The sequence below is a fragment of the Filicampus tigris genome, chromosome 12 (assembly GCF_054856515.1).
Source record: "Filicampus tigris isolate MCC_2025a chromosome 12, RoL_Ftig_1.0, whole genome shotgun sequence".
NCBI classification, from domain to species: Eukaryota; Metazoa; Chordata; class Actinopteri; order Syngnathiformes; family Syngnathidae; genus Filicampus; species Filicampus tigris.
In genome coordinates, this window is record NC_141228.1 from 11,440,533 (window position 1) to 11,465,718 (window position 25,186).

Here is a 25,186-nt window from a genome sequence, read left to right on the forward strand (position 1 = left end):
ATGTATGATTGTATTTTTAACACATATTTTATTTATTAGTATATGACGGTAAGCAAACGGTCATTGAACTTTTATAGACAATTTAAAATATACTGTAAAATGAAAACAAAGATTAAGACCTGCTAAAAGTATTTGCCCGTATCAATTATGGCGGTTTTCGCTTCAAGGTCTTTCAACAGCGAATCACAGCGCGTTTTGTTGGGCCGCCATCCCACAGTAGCCATGGTGGGTATGAGTATACTCAGGTCTGCTGCTGCAATCGCAGCCAGACTGAGTCCGCTGAAATCTGGAAATGCGGCGACAAATTTACTTGCTCGAACAATTCCGCGAACGGAAAAAGGTATGTGACACCACAAGTGGGACAACCGTTGAAATTTTGAGAGGGAAGGTTGTCGTTTCTTATTGTGACCTTGTGAAAGGTTTTGTTAGCATGCTAATGATAGCTAGCTGACACAGTTTGCATTGCAGTCAATATGAATTAACATATGAATCAACTTTATTTTTATTACTTAAATAAATACACCGGACACATTTCCGTGGGCAGAATTTATTAAACGTATGACTTGTATGTCCAAGTTTTTTAAAGCTGTAAAACTACCAATTATCTGATAATGCACCTTGGTTAAACTATATTGTTTCTGTAAAAGTTTTGCCCTAAAAAAAAAAAAAAAAAATCTAATTTTAGGACATTGTTTAAGCTCACTTTAAAATCCTCCTACATCCATCCATTTTCTAGAGTGCTTGTGGGAGTGGACTTTGGGTGATAACTGGGGTACATCTTGAGCTGGTCATGAGCCAATCATACATATATACAAATAAATCACCATTTGCATTTGTATTCACACCTATAGGCAATTTGGTTACCGCTTCATTCATGTGTTTGGAATATGAAACAAAGAAAACCTATAAACATCCGCAAGCCTCACAGAGTTGCCGCAGCAGAGATTCAAACGCCGAACTTCAGAACTCTGAAGCACTCACTGTCCTGCCTATGCTAACGCCGAATTATTGTAAGCATTTTGGTCCATGCTCACTTAATCTCTTGTGTTTTTCAGTGGCTGTCCGTTGGGGTCATGGGAAGAAAATGTTTGTCATCAAACCAACTGAGTTCTATGACAGGAGATTTCTGCGTCTGTTGGTGAGTTTAAAGGAGACATTTTATGCAATTTTTTCACAATTTAAAAACAGCTGTTTTAAGAAATTGCCCCTGACATTCTTGCGTCAAAATACACACACAGAGGATGAAGAATTACAGTCCATTTGTCACACACTTTCATTACCATGATGACTTGGGTAGAGCTCGAGCGTTGGACAAAACAAAGCGTTTACTCCTACTTTTGATGTCAAATTAGCAACTTTCCAATTCATATTCATACAGAAGACAACAATTGACTATTTATGCTTTTCCACTTAGCGATACTACGTCCTGCTGACTGGTATTCCAGTGGTTATAATTGTCACCTCTGTAAATCTCTTCATTGGTGAGTGATCCAACACCTTGAATTCAACTCAACTTTCATTCTGGACTGTAACTGTGCATGATTGTGTTGTGAAGGTGAAGCGGAGCTGGTGGAAACCCCTGAGGGTTATGAGCCTGAGCACTGGGAATACTACAAGGTTTGTACAATAGCTGCTTTCCCAACATAATCAATTACACTAGTCAACACATTTTTTATAAATGTTTTAATCAGAGATGCAAGCAAACCTTTCTAGATGTTTTTTTTTATGCACTGATGCGGGCATGCTGGAGCCTTACGTAGCTGAGAGGCACCGGCAATCTCCAAACCCCAGCAGTATTAGAAAATGTTTATCAGAGTATGAAAAAGCGTAATGAGAGCATGGGGAGGGTCATACAGCTTTAAAATACAAGAAATAAGTAATATGATTGCCACTTGGCCAATTATTGTCTTTCAAAAGGGGTTATGGAACGTTACTCCTGCGAGGGACAACTGTAGTTAAGCAAAAATCACAAAACAATGTTAATGTTTTTTTCTATATTTTCAAATATAGAAATGCTGGGGTCAGAGTTGGTGTTATAGTTATGATTTAAAGGGACACTTGGGTGAGCTTAACATTGGCACTTATATAATAGGTTTGCATGTAAAATGACATCAGTACTAAAATGCCCCCCACCAAAAGATTCTGTTGTAGTTTAAGGTCTTTTTTGTGATTAGATTTATGACAAATAGCCCCGCCCCTATTGGGGCGTGGCTTATATTATGTTTTCGGTCTCAGCGGTCTACGTCACGGGAGGGAGCCAAGCGTGGTAATATTGCTCGCTTTGTCAGTTCTGTTGTCTAAAACAGTGACCGATCGCCACCAAAATGCAAATGCGCATTACTACTCTTGACCACTTCAACCTGTGAAAGTATAAAAGTGTTCTGCACAATAGTTTGGATTTATTGATCGTACCGTGGCGATTGCTCCTCCACTTTCACAAGCTGAAGTGGACAATTGCTCCTCCACTTTCACAAGCGGAAGTGGACAAGAGCATGAATGCGCACACAAACCCAGACTGGTTATATTTCGGACATTTAGCTACGCTAAACTCGTGTCACTTTCAGGAGGGAGACGGCGGCTTGCAGCAGCAGCAGCCAGACTGGAGCTTTACGCCCCCCTTTTCCCTCCCCGGCGAACAGTAGAATAACGGTACAGCTAATAGCAACAACTAGCTTCAGGCCGTTAAAACAAAAGGTGTTAGCACAACAACATTAGCTCCTTACTGTCCGCGCAGCGTGTGGATGTGATCATGAGCCTGTGTCTTCATGTCGCGGGGTTGCCTCCCAAGCAGTCGCGTGCGTTGTCCGACACCGCTTGCAACCGCGAGAGTGAAGCAGCGTCAGAGTGAGGTAAGACCTCATCGACCACCGGGAGTGTCTTGAACGTGCGCATCCGACTCCACAACCGAGTGTGCCCGCATTACAACGCACCATTTCGCCTGTTACGTTCCATTGTGGACGGCGTGTTGTCGGTCGAAAAACTGGGGGCATTCCTCATCCAAATAAATGTGCTTATCCACTTATTCCCACTCCTGACAGGTGTTAAATGCCTCGCCCGTCCTAACTGAGATCAGCAAAGAAGCAGTATTTTTATTGTTTTTTTTTTTAGCAAAGAAGCCGTGTGCGCTCGTCCCAGCATAAATCTATATAGCTCTGCTCACTTCTACATTTCCTCATTCTCATATAAATCAGCCACAGAGATGTTAATCCTTTTGATATGTGGAAGTGGTCATTAGTAAGGATGTCCACATAAATTTTGGTGCCAATTGATCACCGTTTTTGGACGTTATAAGCAATGAAAGTCCAGTGATTTCCAATGGAGAGTTTGTAATCGGTTCCTCCAGTGACTCTGACCGAATAAGGATAGAACTCTAGGGGGCGCGGCCGTTCTCCTCATTAACAAGAGGCGTTATTCATGGAGTCACTTGTTTCCTCATTTCTCCCAAATGTATTGATAAAATAGAAAATGACAACTCTTCATTTTCCTGATCAAAAAATATATAAAATGAACTTGTTAGTTAAAACATGCCCATCCTGGCCCCACCGTCCCTTTAAACAATTAATATAGGTGATTAAAAATAAATAAGTAATTCAATAAATATGTAGATTTTTGCTATTTGTCACAGGGTTCCGTTTATGTTATTTAATGTTTTATTCATTAACTTACTGTTAATAGAATGCCGTAATAATCTATTCAATCGAAATGCATTGTAAGCATTCTTTCTCATGCTATTGCAGCACCCCATCACTAGGTGGATTTCTCGAACCCTCTTTGACTCCCCAGTGAAGGACTATGAAAAGATGATGGCTGCCATCCACATAGAAAAAGAGAAGGCAGACTTGAGGTTGGTGAAACCACTATTTTTCTTTTATCGTTTCTCAATAGTCTTTTCTTTTTCAAGTAGCTATTTGTGAACTAGTTTTTTATCACAATGAATCATAATATATTATAAATGGTTCATTTATTTCACTCATTCAATGAAGTGAAAGTTGAATATTATCCAGATTCTGTAAAAGCAGAGGAAAGGCCAATTCCTACCTCATTTTTTCTAACTTGTAAAATATAATCAAAATGATCAAATCTTAAAGCAGGACATATTTCTCATAAGATAAACTATATAAGGTTAAAGGAATTTGCAATTTTTATTTGAACAACAGGCCTGAAATTATGTAACTTTTCTTAATTGAATGCACCTGCAAATTATTAAACCTGGAAGATACCCAGTTCTGTTTTCATTGGATTTGACAGATTTTAAGTAGTACAGTTCAGTAGTAAGACTTGTTAAATGATTTGCACATGCAGTATAATGTAAATTACAAAGACGAACACACGCATCATACCAATGAGTTAACCGCTTAAATTTTAACGAGCAGTCAAACTGTTTCTCTCATATATAGTATATATAGTAAGCCATTTAACATTGGAGGATTGACTGCTTTGTAGGGGTGTAACGGTACGCTAAATCACATTTTGGTTCGGTTTCTTGGAAACTTCAGTTCGGTATATTTTCCGTACATTTAAAAAAAAAAAAAAAGTTTATTTTCAAAAGATGACAAGTAAATGGTACATTTAAAATAAATAAATAAAAGCGAAGCATTCAGGTGACATTCTAAGAAATTGCAGCAGAATAAAAAGTACACTAACAATAAAGATCTCTTAATTTTGTAAATTATTAAGACACTGAAATCTTTAAACAACATATATAAAAAAATAAAATGGCTGGACTAAGCATGGCCGGAAGTGGATTTTAGTCCGGAACACTAATCGGCCCTCATGCATTTGACGTGGTCGCAAGGCGGCCAAATTTCATCTCAGCCTACTCAGTGAAAGGCTTCTTTTTAGGCTTCTTTCTAGTCCCACGTCGGCGCGAGCGACAACTGCCACATTAATTCACATGACCGACGCATTGTGCTGTTGGCAACAGGTCTGCAACACATGCCGCGCACCCATCAGGAATTGTTGCTGCTCTGATCGGTCCATTATGTCACATGTTGCGATGACATACAGTTTCCCACACGGAGAGGATGCATCACGCAGCTCGCTACTGCTGCAAAGCAAGCTAGTTTGGCAATAAAATTAAATGCATAGTCTAGGGTTCATAATTTTTATGAACAAGGGCGGGGGGTCGCGGCCGGACCGGCAAAAAAGGGTCAAGTGCCCAGCTCTGGTATTAATATACTCACGTGTACCGTTACACCCCTACTGCATTGTCAATGTCTGTTTATTGAGTGAATGTTCTGTCTGTCTGTGGTCAATAGGCTGGCACAGCTTGAGGTGCGGAAATACATGAGGCAGAGAGGAGACGGCCCCTGGTTCCAGATGGAGACCCCCGACAAGGAACTCATCGACTCCAGCTACAAGGCAACACCAGATAACTGAACCAGACGGTTGTCAGTACGTTGTGCTGGTCTGGCTCGCTGTTTGTACATTTCCCCCCCACTTCACGCTTAAATAAAAATATCTATGTGTACCTTTCGAGTATTTGAGTGTGTGTGAAGGGGAAGATTTGTTATAGATTCAGTGATTTGTGAGGTTAAAAAAACACATCTAGGCCTTAGGTAAGAATTGTATGTATCATAATTTCAACCTTTTCAAAGATAATGGGCAGGGCTAATCTAATTTTTTATCCTCTCAAATGAGTAGTGAATTGCACTACTGTACATCACATTCAGAATGAACCAATATATTACTTTTGATTTTATTGTTTGTTTATTTTTATTGCGCAAACATTTCCAAAAAGTTTCAGAGTATCAGAAAAACCAACAACAACAGGTATGTTTCATCACATATTGGCCTCTGTGTTAATAGATTATAAGGCCCAATTTAACTGCCTCGTTGGAGTAGTATTCATTTATGAAGTGTCAGGAAAGTTCCAGGACTAGTGTCAAAAGATTTACAGTACTTGAAACCCAAACTGCACACCATTAGTTTTCCTCTTCATTGTTGGGCCAGATGATCGATCAGCACATCTTCAAAAAGATCTTGCAGCATTTTCCTTGTTCAGTGTGCAAGAAGATGTGTGAGTTATGACAGGACAGCTTGTGGTTGCTTCGCCATGACAACATTCCTGCTTACAATGCCCTGAGCAGCCGACAATTCCTGGCCGAAAAGAATAACGCCATGCTGGAGCAACATCCATACTCACCGAACATGGCTTTTTGTCATCCTAAAATCAAGGAGGTCATTAAAGAAGACATGGACGACATCAAATTGGCAGTGATAACTGAGCTGTGGAGGATCCCAGAAGAATCCTTCCAGTTGTTGATAATGGTGTGGCAGAGATGGCTGGGAAAAAGTTTTAGACTCCACGGGGGTTACTTCCTAGGGGAAAACTTGTAATTTGGATTTGAAATATTTATTTTGTGTAACCAGTCCTCGAATCTTTATGACATACATTGTAGGCCTACAGTTAAGGTCGAAAATGTTAGTGTCTTAGGAACTATTGGACGTTCCCTTAAATCACTGCCCACTGTTTACAATAATAACATTTTATATCGTAAATCATTCTTAAATAATAGTGACCCATTTAGCTACGCTTTGGAATTTAAAATAAATATTCAAGATTTTTTAATGAAAACTATGGTGAAAAGTAACTGAAATGGCCAAAATGATACAGTCCCACATAATTTTGTGCTTTCAAAACACACGAACGTGAAACCACACCAGAGCATTCAATTACCACTAAGAGACGTGATATATTTATGTTTTAATAAGGCCGGAAAACTGATTTACAGCCTGTCCTGACCATCTATTATTGTAGTAACACGGATGGCCGCTACGGGGCAGGGTCGAGCTGAAAGAATTTATCAGTACATTACTGTATTACTGTTTTAGACAAAGCCTCAAATTTTCTTTATTTATGTCGTGAGCAAAATATTAATGTTTTGAGTAGATTCTTTTATTAAATTTCCACAAATGGAGTGACAGTGCTTATTCGTTGCACCGTGTAAAATGCGTGCTTGTTTCCTCGCAGGTTTGGCCGCCACACAGTGTAGTAGTAAGCGTGGGCGTCTGCATGAATCACCTCCAGACGTGGGAGTGGCTCCCGTGCAGAAGTAGTCCCACGCGCTGCCATGTCACGCTGGAAAACAAACAAACAATAGAGCCTCCGTGTTTTTAGCATATCACCCCGTCTCCTGTATGGTTTCTTTATTCGTCATTTACAGTATTTTGATGTTTCCCAGCGTCACGCCCCCGCCATCCTCTTCCACCCTCCTTTCTCCCCCTCTCCAATGGCCGGAGGAATGTAGTGTTGGTTGGCCACTTTAAAAATAGCACACCTCGTCTCTGAGAGCGCGCGGCTCCGTTGGTCTACCCTGCACTGTGCTGCGAGGAGTGGGAATGCCAACATGGCTACAGACCTCGGCGAGCTGCTGGTCCCCTACATGCCCACCATTAGAGTGCCCAAGACCGGAGACCGGGTGTTCAAGAGCGAGTGCGCCTTCTCTTTCGACTCCCCGGTGAGTGTGCACTTTATTCCGGGGGGAAGGTAAAGATGAACCTGCAACATATTAATTGTTGAACCCGAGTGGATGCTTACACGTGAGGAGTTGGAGGCAGGTGAGTGGATGGAGGCGCTTTCCTTGACTATGTCAGGCCGCATTCACATGCGCGCCTCAAGCGTTGCGGGCTCGATCGTGCAACTAGCTGCTACCTGACTTGGTTGCCGTTTGAATTGAGACAGGGTTCCTCCGTTTACGGCTGAGTTCAGAGGTGGTCCTCAGTTTATGAGCTAATTAAGTTTCTACAAAAATGACCTGACTTGAATTTGTATGTACGTAAGTCAGAACGATCTGTGGCAGATCACAAGCCTTAATTAGAGTAAATATTAAAACAAAAACACTCCAAGGCCATACATATAAAATAATCAAATGAAAAAAAAAAACAGTAAGTACGGTAGTCACTGAGCGTGCCTGTTTGTACTATGTGACTACGTATTCCTATGCTGCTGTGCGCTATTCCTATTCATAAACTCGAAATGTCATATGACTGGACCGATGTCGACCGAGGACCTTCTGTAGCTATTCTGTTTAATGTACAAACCTGTGGCCCTAATATAGAAGCTTGTGAAACACCACCAGTATCTTCTCTACAGGTGTGTCCTTTGTTTACGACAGTTTCATTCCTACGGCGGAGACCTATAGCTCGAATAAATTGTAACAATAGGTAATCTATCACTTTAAATCCAGATTACAGAAAATATTAGTGAGGAGAAACACTTTGAGGCTATAAATGTTTAACAATCAAATGAAAAACTGTATGCATGGCGGTAACTGAGCATATCTTCTTGTCCCGAGTAAGAATATATTCCTACGCCACTGTGCAAACTAGGACATTGCCTGCTGTTCGCAACCTCACAATTTCATATTTAGAGTCAGTATTTGTATGAAAAACAGTTTTAGGCCAATAAGAATAAACATATCAAGTGAAATACAATACGTAGTAGTAGTAGTAGTAACTGAATGTACCATCTTGTGCTGGGTGACAATGTATTCCTTCAAAACTGTACAAACTATTTTATTGCACGCCATTCATATCCTTGAAATGTCGTATGATGGGATCCTCACAAAGAGAGGACCACAAGGATCTAATTCATCTTCCTATATTGCTGGACCCAAAGTAATTGTGACATTTATTCAGCGTATAATGTTCAATCCCGTGGATCTAGTGTAGAGCCTTGTGGAACACCAGCAGTATCAACCTTCAGGGGTGGTCCTTGGTTTATGACGGAGTTCTGCTCCTATGTTATGTGATGACATAACCGACGAAATTTGTAGGTAAGTCGAAACGTGCCGCAGTCTTTGACTTATATATGCAAACGTAGTATACTCCCAGGCTATAAATATAAAACTATCAAATGAAAAACAATAAACACAGTGGTAACTGAGCACACCTTCATACACCATGAGATGATGTTTTCGTATGCTGCTGTGCACACAGTCAATTGCATGGGTTCATTAACTTTGAATATGACCGGCCTGTCAACCAAGGCCCTTTATTCGTCTATCATACCTGCCTTTCCTATTGGAATGAAAGTACTGTAATTTCAACGTTTATGTTCAGTTGACCTAGTGTGTGTTGCCATTCATGGAACAAATCGTTTTTCTACTGTACAAGTAATTGTGACATTTTTGTAGACTCTAATGTGCAAACTTGTGGACCTTGTATAGAGCTGTGTGGTACAGAACCAGCATCCATCTACAAAGGGGTTCTTGGTTCCTATGGTGATGTAGGAACCAAATGAATGTGTAGGTAAATCAGAACGTGCCGTAGTCTATCACTACTAGCAGTAGTAAAGTAATAAATGCCTTAAATATTATTATCAGAAATACTTCTAGGCTACAAATATGAAACAAATTAAATGCAGTCAGTGTGTCAGGAACTGCAAGTGCCTAAACAGTAAATAGTAAACAGTAAATATTTGTGTGAAAAATCAATCAAATGAAAAACTGTGTGTATGGCGGTAACTGAGCGTGCTTTGCAACATTGTCTGTCAACTTTGAGTACCATCAACAGTAGTTTATGGCAAGTTAATTGTCACTGTAATTGGTTTAAAGCAGGGTTGTGAGATTTCAGCTCAGTGAATGTCTAGATAAGGGGCGGGCAACATTATCCCTTTTTGTCGATTTCATTCTAGACTAATGAGAAAATATGATGCCTCTGCCGATAGTTTTTTAGTACATGTTACACGTTAGGCAGCATGGTGATGTTGAGGTGGGTATTGAGAAGTCTGTGGTTCAAATCTCAACAGGTTGGTTTTCTCCGGGAACGCCGGTTTTGTCCCACATTCCAAAAACATGCATGGCATTTTCATTGAAGACTCTAGTCTAAATTGTCCAATGGTGTGAATGTTAGCCTGTACCTTGTCTTTGTGGATGGCTATTATGGGTTAATTAGAACTGTTTATTTGTTTACATAAATTGCATGGAGCACCATGCTGTAGGTTGGCCACCCCGTTTTAGTGTCTTTTAGTGCCGAGAGTCTATTCAGTTAAATTTGTCACAATCCATTTGTTTTCTCCCAATAATTCTCAATGACTGAAGCATGTTACCTGTCACCTAAATAAACATCCTTGGCGAGAACACGCTCAAGGCTCACTCAACTGTTTTTAAAGGTGACTCAGCTGTCTGGAGTTCATCATGTTAGCTCGAGGATGGCTTTATTTTTAGCCTTGTGCTGTTCAAGCTCATATGTCACTCTAGGCCACTTAAAGGTTTATCACACTGGTCCTTTACATGTGGCACATTTGTGATATTTTGGGGGTTTTTGACTGGAAAAAGCAGGATGAGAATAAATGATGTTTTTTAGGTACGTACAGTGCTTTAATATGAGTGACCTGTAGGATTAAGGTTAGTTTTAGCCTTGTTGGTTTAAGATCGGGATACATATATACCGTAAAGTGGGCTGAATTTACGCATTTCCTCCCTTCCAATTAAAATCAGCAAAGGGCCCTGTTGTTGGATGTCTCTGAAAGTTAATCGTGAGTGATTATCCTATGGTGTGGTGTTTTAAGAGTGATTTTTTTTGTGTGTGTTTGTTTTCCTTCTCAATCTGCTGTGAAACTGGATGGAGTAGACAATCATACATGTTAAATCTGTTCAATTAAGATGTTTAAAATCAGTATGTGTGTACCTTGTGTTAGCAGTTTTTGTAGGTGCCTCTTTTTGCACATCACAGAAATCATTCAGAAACCCTTTTTTTCCTGAGCATACCTTTTTTCTTGAAATATAGATACTCAAAAAAAATTCTACTACACTCTGCTGACTTTGCAGCCTTTTATAATACACACATTTAAATGTGGTAATTTTATAACAATAGATGAGAGCCATGAGTTTGGTCATGTGACGTTTGCAGTTTACCTTCTAAAGAAAGCTGCACCATACACACCTTAGTACATTTTTTGTTTAAGAGACCCCAAGTCTGTGCGTACAGATCTTATAATGGTGTACTCACAGGCTTGTCTGGTAACTTTAAGTCAGAAACTCTTGTCCTTGTCATTTTTAGTGTTATGAATAACTTGAGAGAAGTGTTATGCAAACACTCAACCCAAACATTCGCTCAGGATAATCTTTTCAATAAATCCAATAATTCGGCCTTTGCTTATTTTGATCAGAAGCGCGGGAAATGCTCATTAGCTATATGTGTCAAATATTCAATCATGATGTCAACTAGGGGTGTGCATCTCTCCAATAAAAGACAAGTTGGTATCTCGTTACATGGGCGGCAGTATGATGGAAATTTTATACAGTACAGTATGCATCTATCAAGTTGGTTTGAGTCGATATATCCACATCTTTTAAATCAAACTGATTTTCTGATTCAAATCGTTTTTCGTTACACCCTTAATGTCAACTATGGGAAGTTAACCAGCATTATGTAGTGACTCGGAAACAGGAGAGATTTACACACTCTTTCAAACGGTTCATTGATTATTTTTTTCCCACTGTCACTCAAAGAAATTGAGTCGAACGAACATCCCTAATTTTGACTGCTGTAGTCTCATTGCTTTTTCCCTCCCTTTGTGTGTGTGTATCCGTGTGTGTGTGTGCATGTGTGCAGGAATCTGAGGGAGGCCTTTATGTGTGCATGAACACATTCCTGGGCTTTGGACGAGAACACGTGGAGAGACACTATCGCAAAACAGGCCAGAGTGTTTACATGCACCTCAAGCGACACGTTAAAGAAGTGAGTATATTCCTTGTGGCTCAGAGGTCAGCTGCTGTAGCGAGAGCATGTATAAACCTCAGTAAACATGGACTATTTGAGATTTTGTTCATGGGATTAATATGACCTGCTGCATGTTTACCCATTCCAAAATGTTAGCCCTCTTTAATCGATATAATGAATACATGTAGATTAAAATCGTGAACTAAAATACATTTAATAAAAGTGGGAAAAAGCAAAAAAAGATGAACATAAACACTTACAAGGCTTCATACGTGTTGTATTATTTGTTTAAATTTCGAACAGAAGCGCTATATAAATTTGATGTATTATTATTACCAGAGCTGGGCACTTGACTCTTTTTTGCCGGTCCGGCCGCGACCCTCCACCCTTGACCTGGGTACCCTTCCGGTCGCGACCTCCCGCCCTTAATTAATAAAAATTATCACCCCCCCGCCCCGTTCCGCCTCCCGGCCCTCAAAAAAAAGTGCCCGTGATTGACGCCGCCGCAGGAGGGATGTTAACGGCAGAGGTTTTTTAAGGATCATTAGCTGGCTAATTTATTATTCGAACCTGCTGTGGACACGCTTCAAAATGCGCCACTAGTACTTTACTGCTTACCCAACTGTGTGTGCTTACTTCCATTGCGAGCCCCGGGGTTGGTTTTGTCGTATTGTATAATTATTTGGGTCCAACAGACGGCCAGAAGTCACATTCAACAAGTTACTTATTTATTTTCCACACATCCTTTCGTTCCCGGCCTTCAAAATAAAAGCATACCAGCAAACCACTATACACAGCAGGTTTGCTACGGCGTATTTCCGGAAGTAGGGAAGACGCCAGAAGAAGTGCATGAACTCCACCTTGATGTGGCAGCGTCATACTTGAGTGCTGCGCGCAGCTTAATATACTCCCGGAGTCGGACACAAATAGTTTTGAAACAGTTGAGTTCCAAGTCGGGGGGCGTCGCTTCAAAAAGACAGCGACAACAATGGATATCGTGCCTGCTACAACCATAAAGTGACCGAGATGACTAGACTATGAATTTAATTTTATTGCCAAACTAGCTTGCTTTGCAGCAGTAACGAGCTGCATTGTGCATCCTCTCCGTGTGGGAAACTGTATAATCATCGCAACATGTGACATAATGGGCCGATCAGAGCTGCAACAATTTAAAAGATCCATAAATATGTCACATTTGACCTGAAACGTAATTATCGTCCAATGTTAGATTCTGAGGTTTATGATGGTGTGTCTATGTTAATAATTTAAAAATCAAACTGAACCTTCTCAACCCGTGTTTCTCTTGATGAGTTGGTGGTGAGCACCAGGGGCCTTAGCTTCCGCTGTGTTTTCTCACTGGCTCTAATTGCTCCCAGATAAGCTGTGCTTTGTAAAGAGCTGCTATTTTCATGCCTGGATCTGGAAACAGTAACAGCTGTTCACATTCTGCAGGCTCCCGTGTCTGCTATTTTTTTTTCCCTCTCATGAGTACTTTTTTTTTGTTCCAAGTGTTTCAGCATTCTCTTGGTTTGTTTGTGTCCATCCGGTCTAATGAACAGACGGACACCTTAATATGTATTGGCCGAACCGGAGAAACTCAACATTTCTCACTCATATTCCATATCGATATTGTTTTAGGTAAGGAGGTTTGAAACTCGGATTCTAAAATCTGGACCCCCTTTGCAACGCAGTAAGACGTTGGCCTGACATTTGTGCATTTTTATTTCTTGTAAAGAGCTTCAACATTCTTAATATTTGTCGCAGGAAAATGCTACTTGTCTGGACACGTCTTTAAAAGATCTATCTGATAATGCTGGTTCCATCCAAACCAATTAGTCAATGAAATTTTACGTATGTTAAAGGAGCATAGACCTTCAAAAGATGGATCCTGGTGGGGTGGCATGTGATGTCAGCGAGTCTGTCAGTCAATTGTGGTCGACAGCAGCTTTTGTGTGAGTGTGCTTATTGTGTTCTACTGTTCTCCCAGCGTTCAGTAATCGGCTGAAAAGGACATCATTGACTGTGGCTCTCCTTTCCCATGTGAGGGCATTATAGTATACTGCAAAATTCCATTGAAAAACTGTTGCTTAAAAATCCATGATAGAGTGGGGGCGTGAACGGTGAACCCGTTAGCGGGGGAACACTACTTGCTTTGTGACTGTGACCCTGTTACTTGGTGGTTGGGGTTTTCCCCTGAAATTGTAAGCTGACCTCACTACTGGACCAGCCAACATCTATTTCCAACTAACAATTTCAAGTGATCACCTTATGTCAAAATCAAACATCTTTTTGCAAACATTTCAATCTCACATTAAATGAGGATATATATACATATATATATATATATATATATATAGATATATTAGGGGTGTCCATGTATATATATTAGGGGTGTAACGGTACGCTAAATCACGTTTCGGTTCGGTTCGTTTTTTGGAAACTTCGGTTCGGTATATTTTCGGAACAAAAAACAGATTTTTAAAAAAACATGTTTTTATTTTGAAAAGATGTCAAGTAAACTGTACTTTTTTTTCGAAAAATAAATAAAAGCGAACCATTCGGGTTATATTCTAAGAATTGACACCATAATAAAAAATACACTAACAATAAAGATCTCTTAATTTTGTAAATTATCAAGACACTGAAATCTTATTATTCATTACAGTACTGTGTTGTGGTCAGATTTGCGTGTTGCTGAGTTGTGATGTTTCCGAGGTTCATGAATGCATCGTACGGAAAGCGAGTGGAGCAGCGGAGAAAGAAGAGCGCGAGCAGTTGTACTTGTATTAATATAAACGTGATAATTAAACTACATCTGACGGCGTGTTCCAGAAAGACGCTACAATATGATAAATCTCGCTATTAAGTTTGACGTTTTTGCTCCTTTGTCTAAGAAACATTCACTGTCGGATGATGCCGTGCATGTTAGATGTGCTACCTGCCGCCCATCTCATGTAGCAATGTCGGCACACAACTTTCTGACTTAACCACGTCCCCATTGGCGATTTTAACAGGACAGCCAGAATGTTCCCAAACAGGAGACCGTAGTGTACGGGGGTACCTTCAAGCTCTGGCTCTTTTCTGGCTCTCACTGTTGTGCCGCCACTCTCCTCTCCCGCATGCAACAGTCAATAGCGCCCGTGCGTAAGCTCGCACTAATAAGTGGACCGAACCGAACGCAAGTGGACCAAATCGAACGGGCCTTACCGAAACGTATTAATACACCCACGTGTACTGTTACACCCTTAATGTGTGTGTTTTATATATATAAATGTGTGTGTTATATTTATATTTTATTTATTTATTCATTTATTTATTTATTTTCTCCCCTTTTTCTTCCTCAGAAACCCACAGGAGCTGCTGGAGGCGCCATCCCCAGGCGACGGAACGGAAAAGTGTTTTTGGGTAAGTTGTGTTTATGTCACCAACTTTACTTGAGGTGGAGGAATCTAGATCATTGGGTCATGAAGCTTATTGTTTCATAGCAAATTTATAGTGTGTACCTCTATAGTTGTTCCAAAGAGGTTGACCAATTTAATGTTTTCTTCCATTTCCACTAGAGATGGGTGTAATAATCAATTACAATTAAAATCACGCAATTAATTAATTAATTAATTAATTGGCTTCTGTCAATTGTGAGGAATCTATTGTTGATTAATTGACTCGGGAATTTGAACCCCGAACTGCGAATCAGAACTGCGAGGCAGACATGCCACTCACGAGTAAAGCATGCTCCATTATTAGACATCACAGTGAAAAATGAAAGAATATCAGCAGCATAAGGTTAAGCCGGCCGAAATGAATATATTATTGATTTTCCAAAATACATTGCCAGGGTATGTACTCTACTGTATGCTTACAGTTGATGGTACCATAGCTGAAAAAAGTCTGGATGCATTTTTGTACATTTTCACTAATCGGTGGTCGGAAACGCCAGCGCTGTCATTGTTTGTCGCTGAAGGCGTCAGATATTTGCCCTAATCAGACTCCTCTTCTTCCTCCCGCATTCTAAATATAGGCCATTTATGTGTATGTGCGGTTAGTAACTGTTCTAAATCAAAGTGCCACATGCACAGCCATGGCTCGAAGGGTAGTTGGTTTACAGTGGGGCCGCCCCGTGTCTCTCGCTGGCCCTTCAGCTGCCGCCACCTGTCAACCCACCCTGCCTCCCTCTCGAGGCTGACACGCTTGTATTGCTATGACGCTGCTTTGACCAGGGTTCTAGCCCCCCATCCTCTCCGCTGGCCCCGCGGAGGAGGAATTCCTTTCACTTCACCCCAAAGGCCTCGATGTCGACAGACATCTTAAGTTTGCGCTTCACATCAGCTCATCAGCACACTCACAAATAGTCGTTCTTAGCACAGCCTTCTTTAATTATTACTTTTGTCATCCAGTTTATTTCTGTATGAATGGTCATGGTGTGCTCCATGCCAGTCCTCTGAGCCAATCCATCTTTTTGTCGCTTCTCTGAGAAGTTTCCATGATCCTGTTGGCCATGACTCATACCACAACCTTAGGCTGCCCATTGACAGCACTATATGACCATCATATAACAGAGGGTCCTCGCTCGGAGCGTTTCAAGGTTAGAAGTGGTGCACAGTGATGCAGTTTGCGCGGCGGCATGAGAATATGTTGTCACACAGCACAAGGAGGCTCGCTCAGTGACTGCTATACCTTACTGTTTTTCAATTATTTTATATTTATGGCCTGAAACAGTTTTCCTTACAATGTTTTTCTCTGTAATTATGATTTTTACTGCTATGTTAGCGTAGTTTAATGCAATGGTTTCCCAACATTTTCTGAGCCAAGGCACATACTGTTTTTTTTATATTCAAAAAAATATCACTGCATGACACCCAACAAAGATATCACAAAGATGCCATAAACTTAAATTAGGGCTCGACCATTACGGAAAAAAATAATAATCATGCTTATTTTGATAAATATTGAACCCGATTAATAAAAATGATTATTAATTGATTTCAAAATGTATTATTTATTCAAGTACCAAAACCCAACTAATATGTTTTATGCGCCTTCACTAGTCTAAATATGACATTCTGATTAACAGAGGTGGGCATTTTACTAGTTTGCCAGTCCGTCATTTGTCATCCGTCAGCAGCCTGGGTACCCGTTCGTCATCCGTTAATCTGGCATTTTTCTAGCCGAACCAAACTTTAATCGCCAGTCCGTCATGTTATTTTAACCACAATTCAGTAAACATCAAAGGACCGTCAATCGTCAATCCGAAAAAAGGTCGAACAGATGAGTTTCTAGATATCTCTGCATTTCTTAATAGTTACTTTATTCATCCCGTGAGGGAATTTATTGAACCAAATCCATGAGGACACACCAATAGAAATGCCTAATGTGTGAGAGAGCTGAATGATCTCATTCGCTTTACAAAAAAACAAACAATTCTAGCTCCAGCTATTCATAAAACTTTCCATTAAATGTCTTACCTGAAATAAAAAACTGAGAGTAAAGAAACACATCTGGCACAATTTGATGAGTTCATTTCCTTGTATTTAATTCTAATCTTTTTATGGTTTTCATATCGGTGCTAATTCATATGGTTCTACTGTCTTGGAGTGAGACCGCAATTTAAAGTGACCAAAAATGTTTTCTTGTGCTATATAAAGGGCTGTGGCTGGGGTCTTTTTGATGTCCTTCAACCGCCAACTGCTCAGTAAAGTATTACACCAAAAAATCCCCGCAGTGTTTTTGTAAAAATGTGGTGAAATGCCACTCCATCTTCCTGGGTGGAATGATTTGATTCAGCCATCCGTAACTCTTCACTGGTTGCTGATGTGGGCTAAATATACAGTATGCACTCCAACTGGAAGTAGTCATCATGATTATATAAAGGTATTCAGTTACTGAAGATTAAACATTTTAGTATTGGTCTGTTTAAGGATGATCTTTTTCTTTCAAAATTTTTGAAAATAAAACAAAACAATTATGATTAAAAGGATCAATTTAAATGAGTGACTATAACAGCTTGACTGAATATATGCTTCCTCCTTTTGAAGATTTAGAGCTAAACCGTGATTTTAACGGTGAGGACTATGAGTACGACGACGAGGCCAAGCTTGTCATATTTCCAGACCACTTCGAGATCGCCTTACCAAATATTGAGGAGTTACCCGCTCTGGTCAGTGAGTTTGGTGTATTTTCATGCATGTCAACCATACAGGTATACTCAGTGGATATGTTTTTTTCCCCCCACTTAATGTTCATTCTAAAATGTACACAGTGTCATTTTCTTATTATTATGTGAGCAAAAGCACTGGGGAAACACTACCGACTGCACATGCTCGCAATGGCCATAAGCTTAGGTACACCTGCTCTATGAAACTGCATCCAATACAAGAGCTGTAGCAATAATTCTGCCTTTACACATTTAAATTCAAATATTTTTATTGAGGGATAGTAACAATGTGTTTATTGCTGTGGTTGTAGTTCACAGTGGCGTGCAACTTCACTACAATATACAGGGATATTTTGATAACTACGTGAGAGGATTAATACATATGAAACACTACAAAGTCATTATTGTCTTTCTAAAGGCATCTTTTTGAATGCTCTTGTACTAATCGCATTAAATTGTACATGTGTACCTAGTGAAGTGGCCTGCTTTGGTTAAGGTTTGGTTTCTTGCATGGAGAGTGGAGTCAGACTTCCTTTTATTTGAATATCTTTTTGTTCTTTGTCAAAAACATCCGGTTTTGGTGTTATAATGCTTCAATACATCTTTTCTTTGTGCATCTTTATGTTCTTTCATGTTTTGCTGTTCCTCGTGGCAGCAAAATGTCCTGTTTAGAAGCAAGGTGATATGTAGTTTATAACGATGCGTCACTCCACCTCCGGTCCATCCAGGTAACCATCGCCTGTGATGCAGTGCTCAATGCGCCGTCGGCCTACAAAAAGCAGGAGCCTGAATCCTGGGAGGAGGAGATCCAGGTATCCAGACATGCCAGAATCCTCAGACAGCTGGACAATGGAGTCAGAATCCCCCCCAGGTAGGACAACCTTCAAACCACATTGAGAGTCAGCTGGGATAGGCCCTAGCTGACCTTCAACCCCAGTGAGGACAAGGGCGAAAGAAAATGGGTGGCTTGACTATGACATCTGTATGGAAACAGAGTAAAATGTATATGGGATTGGATCAGTATCCCAACATTCTTGCATTTTTATTGACATACTTTCCTGTCTGTTTGAATTTCGAAGATTTTGTTAGCAGGGTGTTTTAACAAACAACTGTCCGGTTAATTAAATGGCACCACAACAGTGACAGCATTGTCATTCCTCGCCGGCAGTGGCTGGAAGTGTCAGAAGTGCGAGATGAGAGAGAACCTGTGGCTGAACCTGACGGATGGCGCCATGCTTTGCGGGAAGTGGTTCTTTGATGGCAGCGGTGGGAACGGCCACGCTCTGGACCACTACAAAGAGACCAAACACCCGCTGGCTGTCAAACTGGACACCATCACGCCAGATGGAGCAGGTCTGTTATCGCTGACGTCCCGGTTTGATCACGTCACAAGCCTCACACACGAGGTGCAGTGCTTCTTAAACCTTTTACACCAAGTACCACCTACAAATATTACTGTGTTTTCTAAAAAGTGTATTAAATTATTGTAAGACACTGTAACATTCTGCCAATTTGAACATTAATATTAGGCTTAAATGGAGGACAAAAACTAACTAAAATGTATTGCACATAAGAATGTACCTAAATAAAAGTTTAAAAAGAAACAGTTATTTAAGGTTAAACACAATTGTTTTGTACGTTACTGTTAAATACATTTGAATTGTACTTCGGCGGTGATTCTTTCGCATACCACTCAGGGATGCTGCACACCTTAACACACTAAAGAATTTGTCTTAGTCCTTTACATAATCCTCCAGACTATTTTTTATTTTATTCATTTTTTTACTAACCTGAAATTTTTGGGGCACAAGTAGAAAAATTTTGCGGCGCACTCTGTAAATCAACTTGCTAAGTAAATATTCACATTTCCTCTCAATTTGACTAGATTACTGATAAATGGGCTGAAATGTGGAGCAGAAGATTGTCAGAAACAACAAATATTTAATAATAATAATAAAAAAAAAAAAAAAACAGCAAATTTGCTGGCCGCACCTGCCCGAGTCGATGAAAAATTGACTTGTACTGTCTCATCTGTTCGGGTTAAAATGCCACAATTTAGGTGCAGTCTGGAGACCTGTAGCAGACAATAAAGTGGAATCTCTCATTTCAAACATGAGCCATTTTCAACAGGAAATTTTAAAGGAGGAATATTATGCACCTCCCACCCTCAATTTAAGTAGTTCCATGTGTTTTTAATAAAATGACTATGACATACTTTCATCAAAATACCGCAAGGATAGTGAATTATAGTACACTTTATTGACTTTTACTGATGTAGCTTTTACTGCTTGTGCTTAGGAAGTCAGTTGCCCCATACAAAAGCTCATTTTACACTCCGTACAAAAACATTTCTCTCTTCTGTAATACAGCGCTGACTCATAATGGCAGAGATGAAATCAACTCTGTACTATACAGAAAATCTTCTGAATTTGTATGATTTTGGGGCGTCCACTGTATTGACTAAGTCAATTCCTGGTTTCAGATGTCTACTCGTTTGAGGAAGAGGAAGCCGTGTTAGACCCGCACATATCGGATCACCTCTCCCACTTTGGAATCGACATGCTACAGATGCAGAAAAAAGTAAGTCGTCATGACTTTGTTACACACATTCTGTCCACATTTGAAAAGCACTGAAAGGTGTGACTTCGCTGCCCCCTTAGACGGAGAACGGCCACCACACAGACAATAACGTGCGGCCAAGGGTCAGCGAGTGGGAGGTCATCCAGGAGTCGGGCATGAAACTGAAAATGGTGTACGGTTCTGGTTACACGGGCATCAAAAACCTCGGCAACAGCTGCTACCTCAGCACAGTCATGCAGGTCCTCTTCAGCATCCCAGACTTCCAGAGGATGTGAGTACATACAGAAGGCCCGCCAAAGTCTAACACAATCCGTTCTTTAACGCTGGTCCAAGTTGTTTGGTTGAAATGAGAAACTATTATCTGAGAGAAAAACATGTCTTTGGTGGGTGTGTAACATGGATTTGGATCTGTAGGTATGTTGGAAACCTTCAGAGGATATTCGACTATTCACCTCTCGACCCCACGCAGGACTTTGCCACACAAATGTAAGTGACTGCAGCAATACGCAATGTTGATTTTTGTGCAAATACAAAGACATGGCAGTTTTGAGATAACGCACGTACTGTAGGGTTTACTTGAGTCTTTCCTCCAGCATGTCTGAATAAATCTTGCTGTAGTTTTATGGCATAAGCCAGTGTGTTGCAACAGTGTGACTGTGAAGCTCAAACCTGAGTGGAGTCACAGCCTGTGACTTTTTATCTCCTGGTAAACATGTTATTGTCACTATTCTTATTTATACAAACAGATCAAGTGTTTTTTTTTCTAATGAAGGTTATTTTGTTGTCTGTAACCTCCCTGAATTAAAGGAGATAACATTAGCATAAGAACAAATATCAAGCTTAGTCGTCAGTTATAAGTGGTTTAAGTCGAACCAAATTAGGTAATTTAAGTCGGGAGAGGGGAAGAGAGAACACTGCTATTAGTGTTAACCCAAAAGTTGAGGTCCAAGTTGAGGTACCTCTTGCCAACTTGGAGTCAACTTAGAGAGGCTCCAGCTCACCCGCAACACGAGTGAGAATTAATGATATAGAAAATGGATGAATCATGAAATTAAAAACACATACATTGTAAAACTGCAATATTACAGTACTTGTATTCGCTCATAACATTGAACCTGCCTGACGTGTATGAATGCAGGAATTGGAGTGACACTGGCTAAATTGAGTTAAGATGTTTGACAACAACTATTTAACAACATAAACTCATAATCGGACAAAAGAAGACATCATGAAGAACAAATATAACAAAGAGTAATTTTACGCTGTCCTATTTTGAACTGTGTTTTTTGTCCAACAGGGCTAAAGTGGGCCATGGGCTGCTCTCAGGCCAGTACTCCAAACCGCCCATGAAATCTGAGCTCATTGAACAGGTGATGAAAGAAGAATACAAGGTATTAAACTGGGTATGTTCAGTTCCACAACTGGCCGCGTAAGCCACGCAACCATGCTACTAGCAGTGTCAGCCAACAAACAAACAAAACACTTTCGCTGAAATTCTGTGTACAGTAACGTGTGTGAACGAGTCTCATTAGCTTTCACCCAGTTTACTGTTTATGATGCAAAGGCGAAGTGACACAAACCATTTGCATGCTTTTAAGAATGTGCTTGGACTGTCTTTCTCTCGGTCTGAAAATAGCTGTTGGCCGCAACACCGCATTTGCAGCTCCAAGCGCTTGTGAAGACAGCTGTCACGGTTCCACTTGCACCATTGCTTTCTTTTCTTTCTTTCCACTTCCTTTATTTTGCTCTTTAATGCTTTCTTTCACTTTGTCGTCAACACTGCGCCGTTCCTTCGCTCTCTGCCTGCCAGCTCCCTACTTCCCTTGACTTCTTCCTCCCGTGACACAAAATCACTACCTTTTTTTTCTACACTGCATGGTACATAGCGGTACAGTTCTGAGATTCGGTGTTTGAATCTCAGCATAAAGTTAGCATGTTCTCCCTGTGCTTGCATGGGTTTCTGCGGGTGCTCCGGTTTCCTCCCACCTTCCAAAAACATTTATGTTATTGAAGACTCTAAATTGTCTATAGTTATGAATGTGAATGCCATGTGCAGTCTATTGGCTGGCGACCAGTCCAGGGTATACCTCGCTTCTAAAGCTGAAGTCGGCTGGGATAGGCTCCAGCTCACCCGCAACCTTAACAAGGACAAGCGCAATAGAAAATGGATGGATGGATACATATACATCTTAACATGACCCGACTTGCTATTACTGCTTTTCCCCTTGCTAAAGCAGGTGCTGTCAATTCATGTTTGTAGTACCTGGTCACCTATGATTCCAAGAGTCCGGAGTTGCTATGATTTTGACATGGAAGACGAATCGTCCCAAACAGATGCAAGTTGTGCCACGACTGTGCAGTCGAAAAGCTGCAATAGTTGACCACAAAATGGCTGCCGTTTGTATCCCAGGATACGATCACGGTTTCATTTGGAACACTTGTTAAGGAGGAATTCAACGCAAACATTTTTTTTTCAAGAATATGTTCTATGCAAGCCCACTAGTTGAAACCGGTTTACACACTTTAAGTGTTTAGTCTAAAGTTTAGTCTAGTTTTGCTCGCGTCAGGAAATCCTTATCATCCCAAACACGTTCTTCTCAGCTGGCAGGATATGAAAAGCCGTTAAAGCATTATGGAATCCGGTGAGCTGGGAAGTGAATTTGCTTTAAGCCTCATCAGCCTCAGTAATTGATGTGTGAAGTGTGGGTCATCCTCCACAAATGATGGTATAGATCAGGTCTGGACATGTAATGACAGCTGGGTGAGAGAGTCCGGGCAGGAGCTGTGGCTGTCAGCATTGGCCATTCAAATGTAAAATTAGGATTCCGCTTTTTTAAACGTCTTGCATCAATCCCAGGAATTGATTCTGTCACATAATATCATTAGGTTTTTATTCACTTCCTCCATTCCTCCACCTCTGTTATTAATGGAGAGTAAGTGATTGCCCATTTCCAATTACCCCATTCTGCATCCAATATTTTGTTCCTGGCCGATTTAGTATGTTTTTATGTATAACAATAAGTATAATTCCACCGGGACGTACCACTCAGGTTTGGCATGTGGTCTTGTTCAGTCACTTTGTGTAATGCTGATTCTTTTTTTTTTCCAGCACCAACAGAAAGGCATCTCTCCCCGGATGCTGAAGGCTCTGGTCAGCCGGGGACATCCAGAGTTTTCCTCCAACAGGCAACAAGATGCACAAGAGTTCTTCCTGCATATGATCAACTTGGTGGAGGTGAGTTGGATTTAACCTCCACATCCACCTGTATGCAGCAGACCTTTAAATTTAAATATGCCTTTGTCTTGACTGCAACCTTATATAAAGATATTTTTAATAAAAAAATGTATGATAATTTCCCATCATTTCCCCCATAGGTCGAACAAGGACATTTTGTGAAATTCCTCTCCCTAACTAGGATGATAATCTTCCATGTTTTACAATGTATGATTTTGTACCGTCAAAGAGAAATTCACATCATGAATTATTAGCTTAATGAAAAAGACATGATTAGTCAATGGAACTGCTAGAAAATACTCTCAATATTAAAACAGACATTCCGGATAATATTTCATAATTCTAAGCATATGTGATGTGACAGCTGTGAAGTTAATACATGAAAGCCATCGTTTTCTACTGTATACATCTGCAGAGGAACAGTACGAGCTCAGAGAACCCAAGTGATGCCTTCCGTTTCCTGGTGGAGGAGCGAGTCCAGTGCTGCCAGACACGCCGGGTTCGATACACTCAGCGGGTGGACTACTGTATCCAGCTGCCAGCCCCCATCGAGGCCGCAACCAATCGAGGTAAACCCGCATACCTGTCAACCCCGGGGTGTACTGAATCTTACAAAAGTTGTAATTTGCCTGTACATATCTGTTTATAATCTTACACATTATTTTCGAATGGTGGCTGTTGCGCGAACGGAAACCAGCTTTTAAAAAAAAAAAAAAAAAAAAAAGCATGATATTGCAGATTTTTGTGACAGCTTTTGCGTGACTTGTGGGTGTGAAGCCAGACCCAACACGTACTGTAGTGTGTTCAATACAAGATCCATAGGGGCCAGAATTACAGAGCTACATTGGTGCCTTGAGATACAAGTTTAACTCGCTCCACGACCAAACTCTTGACTCAAAATACTAATTTCTTCAATCCAATGAAATGAATGGAAATGCCATTAATCTGCTCCAGCCTAACAAAAAAAATATAGCACTCTATAACATTAGACTTTATGACAAAATACAGTAATTAAATAATTAAATAAAGTTGAACAGTTTTTGGAACACTTTCTTCTTCAATACACGTTGTGCTGCTCATTCTGGTGTGACACTTTGTCCACATGGGCACAATACAAGACACTCATATGAGTATACTGTACTGTCATGGAGATTCAGTTTTCAATACGGCAATAATATTAGTTGGAGGATAAATAATATACCTCTATGCCTGTGAGTATTGTCATATTTGTCGTAATGGGTTGCTGAACTCATAGTTTTTGTTTGATATCTGTTGCTTAAAGGGTAACAAGTAACAACACAGCCACCTAAATGCTAATTGTTAGCCTGTGTGCCCATTTTTTCCCATTGTACTGTAAGTTAGCATTAAGCTAGCAGAGGGTATTTTGTTGTTTTAAATACACAACATGTAAGTCTATTAGTTTTATGTTTAGTTTGACAGTAATCTTCAGAGTATCGTGGCAATAAACAACTGGAAGCCTCTTTTTTTTAAAGAACATTTACTAATATTATTTCCCAAACAGCTGCTTGTTTTGAAGTGACTTGAAATTTTGT

The 25,186-nt window shown here is 40.3% G+C and overlaps 2 protein-coding genes across 4 annotated transcripts in view; both read left to right on the plus strand.

Annotated features, from left to right (window-relative positions):
- The first annotated feature begins 164 nt into the window (after window positions 1-164).
- ndufb5 (NADH:ubiquinone oxidoreductase subunit B5) lies at window positions 165-5,470 on the plus strand. Its single transcript, XM_086048424.1, has 6 exons — window positions 165-340; window positions 1,056-1,138; window positions 1,415-1,481; window positions 1,556-1,617; window positions 3,738-3,844; window positions 5,259-5,470. Exons 1-6 carry the CDS (start codon window positions 223-225, stop codon window positions 5,377-5,379), a joined length of 558 nt encoding a protein of 185 aa, XP_085904550.1. The 5' UTR covers window positions 165-222; the 3' UTR covers window positions 5,380-5,470.
- Window positions 5,471-6,998: 1,528 nt separating this feature from the next.
- Window positions 6,999-25,186, plus strand: part of usp13 (ubiquitin specific peptidase 13) — a 33,118-nt gene continuing 14,930 nt past the window's right edge. The window contains exons 1-12 of one of the 3 annotated variants that reach the window (XM_086048002.1): window positions 6,999-7,460; window positions 11,560-11,685; window positions 15,012-15,072; window positions 17,700-17,821; window positions 18,547-18,689; window positions 18,987-19,171; window positions 20,301-20,398; window positions 20,479-20,669; window positions 20,813-20,884; window positions 21,696-21,801; window positions 23,508-23,633; window positions 24,049-24,202. In XM_086048002.1, the coding sequence (XP_085904128.1) occupies window positions 7,350-7,460; window positions 11,560-11,685; window positions 15,012-15,072; window positions 17,700-17,821; window positions 18,547-18,689; window positions 18,987-19,171; window positions 20,301-20,398; window positions 20,479-20,669; window positions 20,813-20,884; window positions 21,696-21,801; window positions 23,508-23,633; window positions 24,049-24,202 (1,495 nt within the window). In that variant the 5' untranslated portion in view covers window positions 6,999-7,349. The remainder of the gene's footprint in view (window positions 7,461-11,559; window positions 11,686-15,011; window positions 15,073-17,699; window positions 17,822-18,546; window positions 18,690-18,986; window positions 19,172-20,300; window positions 20,399-20,478; window positions 20,670-20,812; window positions 20,885-21,695; window positions 21,802-23,507; window positions 23,634-24,048; window positions 24,203-25,186) is intronic. The other 2 variants (XM_086048004.1, XM_086048005.1) reach the window with 2 other exon arrangements.

Coding starts and splice junctions, on each gene's coding strand:
- ndufb5 (XM_086048424.1), top strand. CDS start 223: ATGGTGGGTATGAGTATACTCAGGTCTGCTGCTGCAATCGCAGCCAGA. Junction 341..1,055: donor AATTCCGCGAACGGAAAAAG/GTATGTGACACC, acceptor TGTGTTTTTCAG/TGGCTGTCCGTTGGGGTCAT. Junction 3,845..5,258: donor AAAGAGAAGGCAGACTTGAG/GTTGGTGAAACC, acceptor TGTGGTCAATAG/GCTGGCACAGCTTGAGGTGC.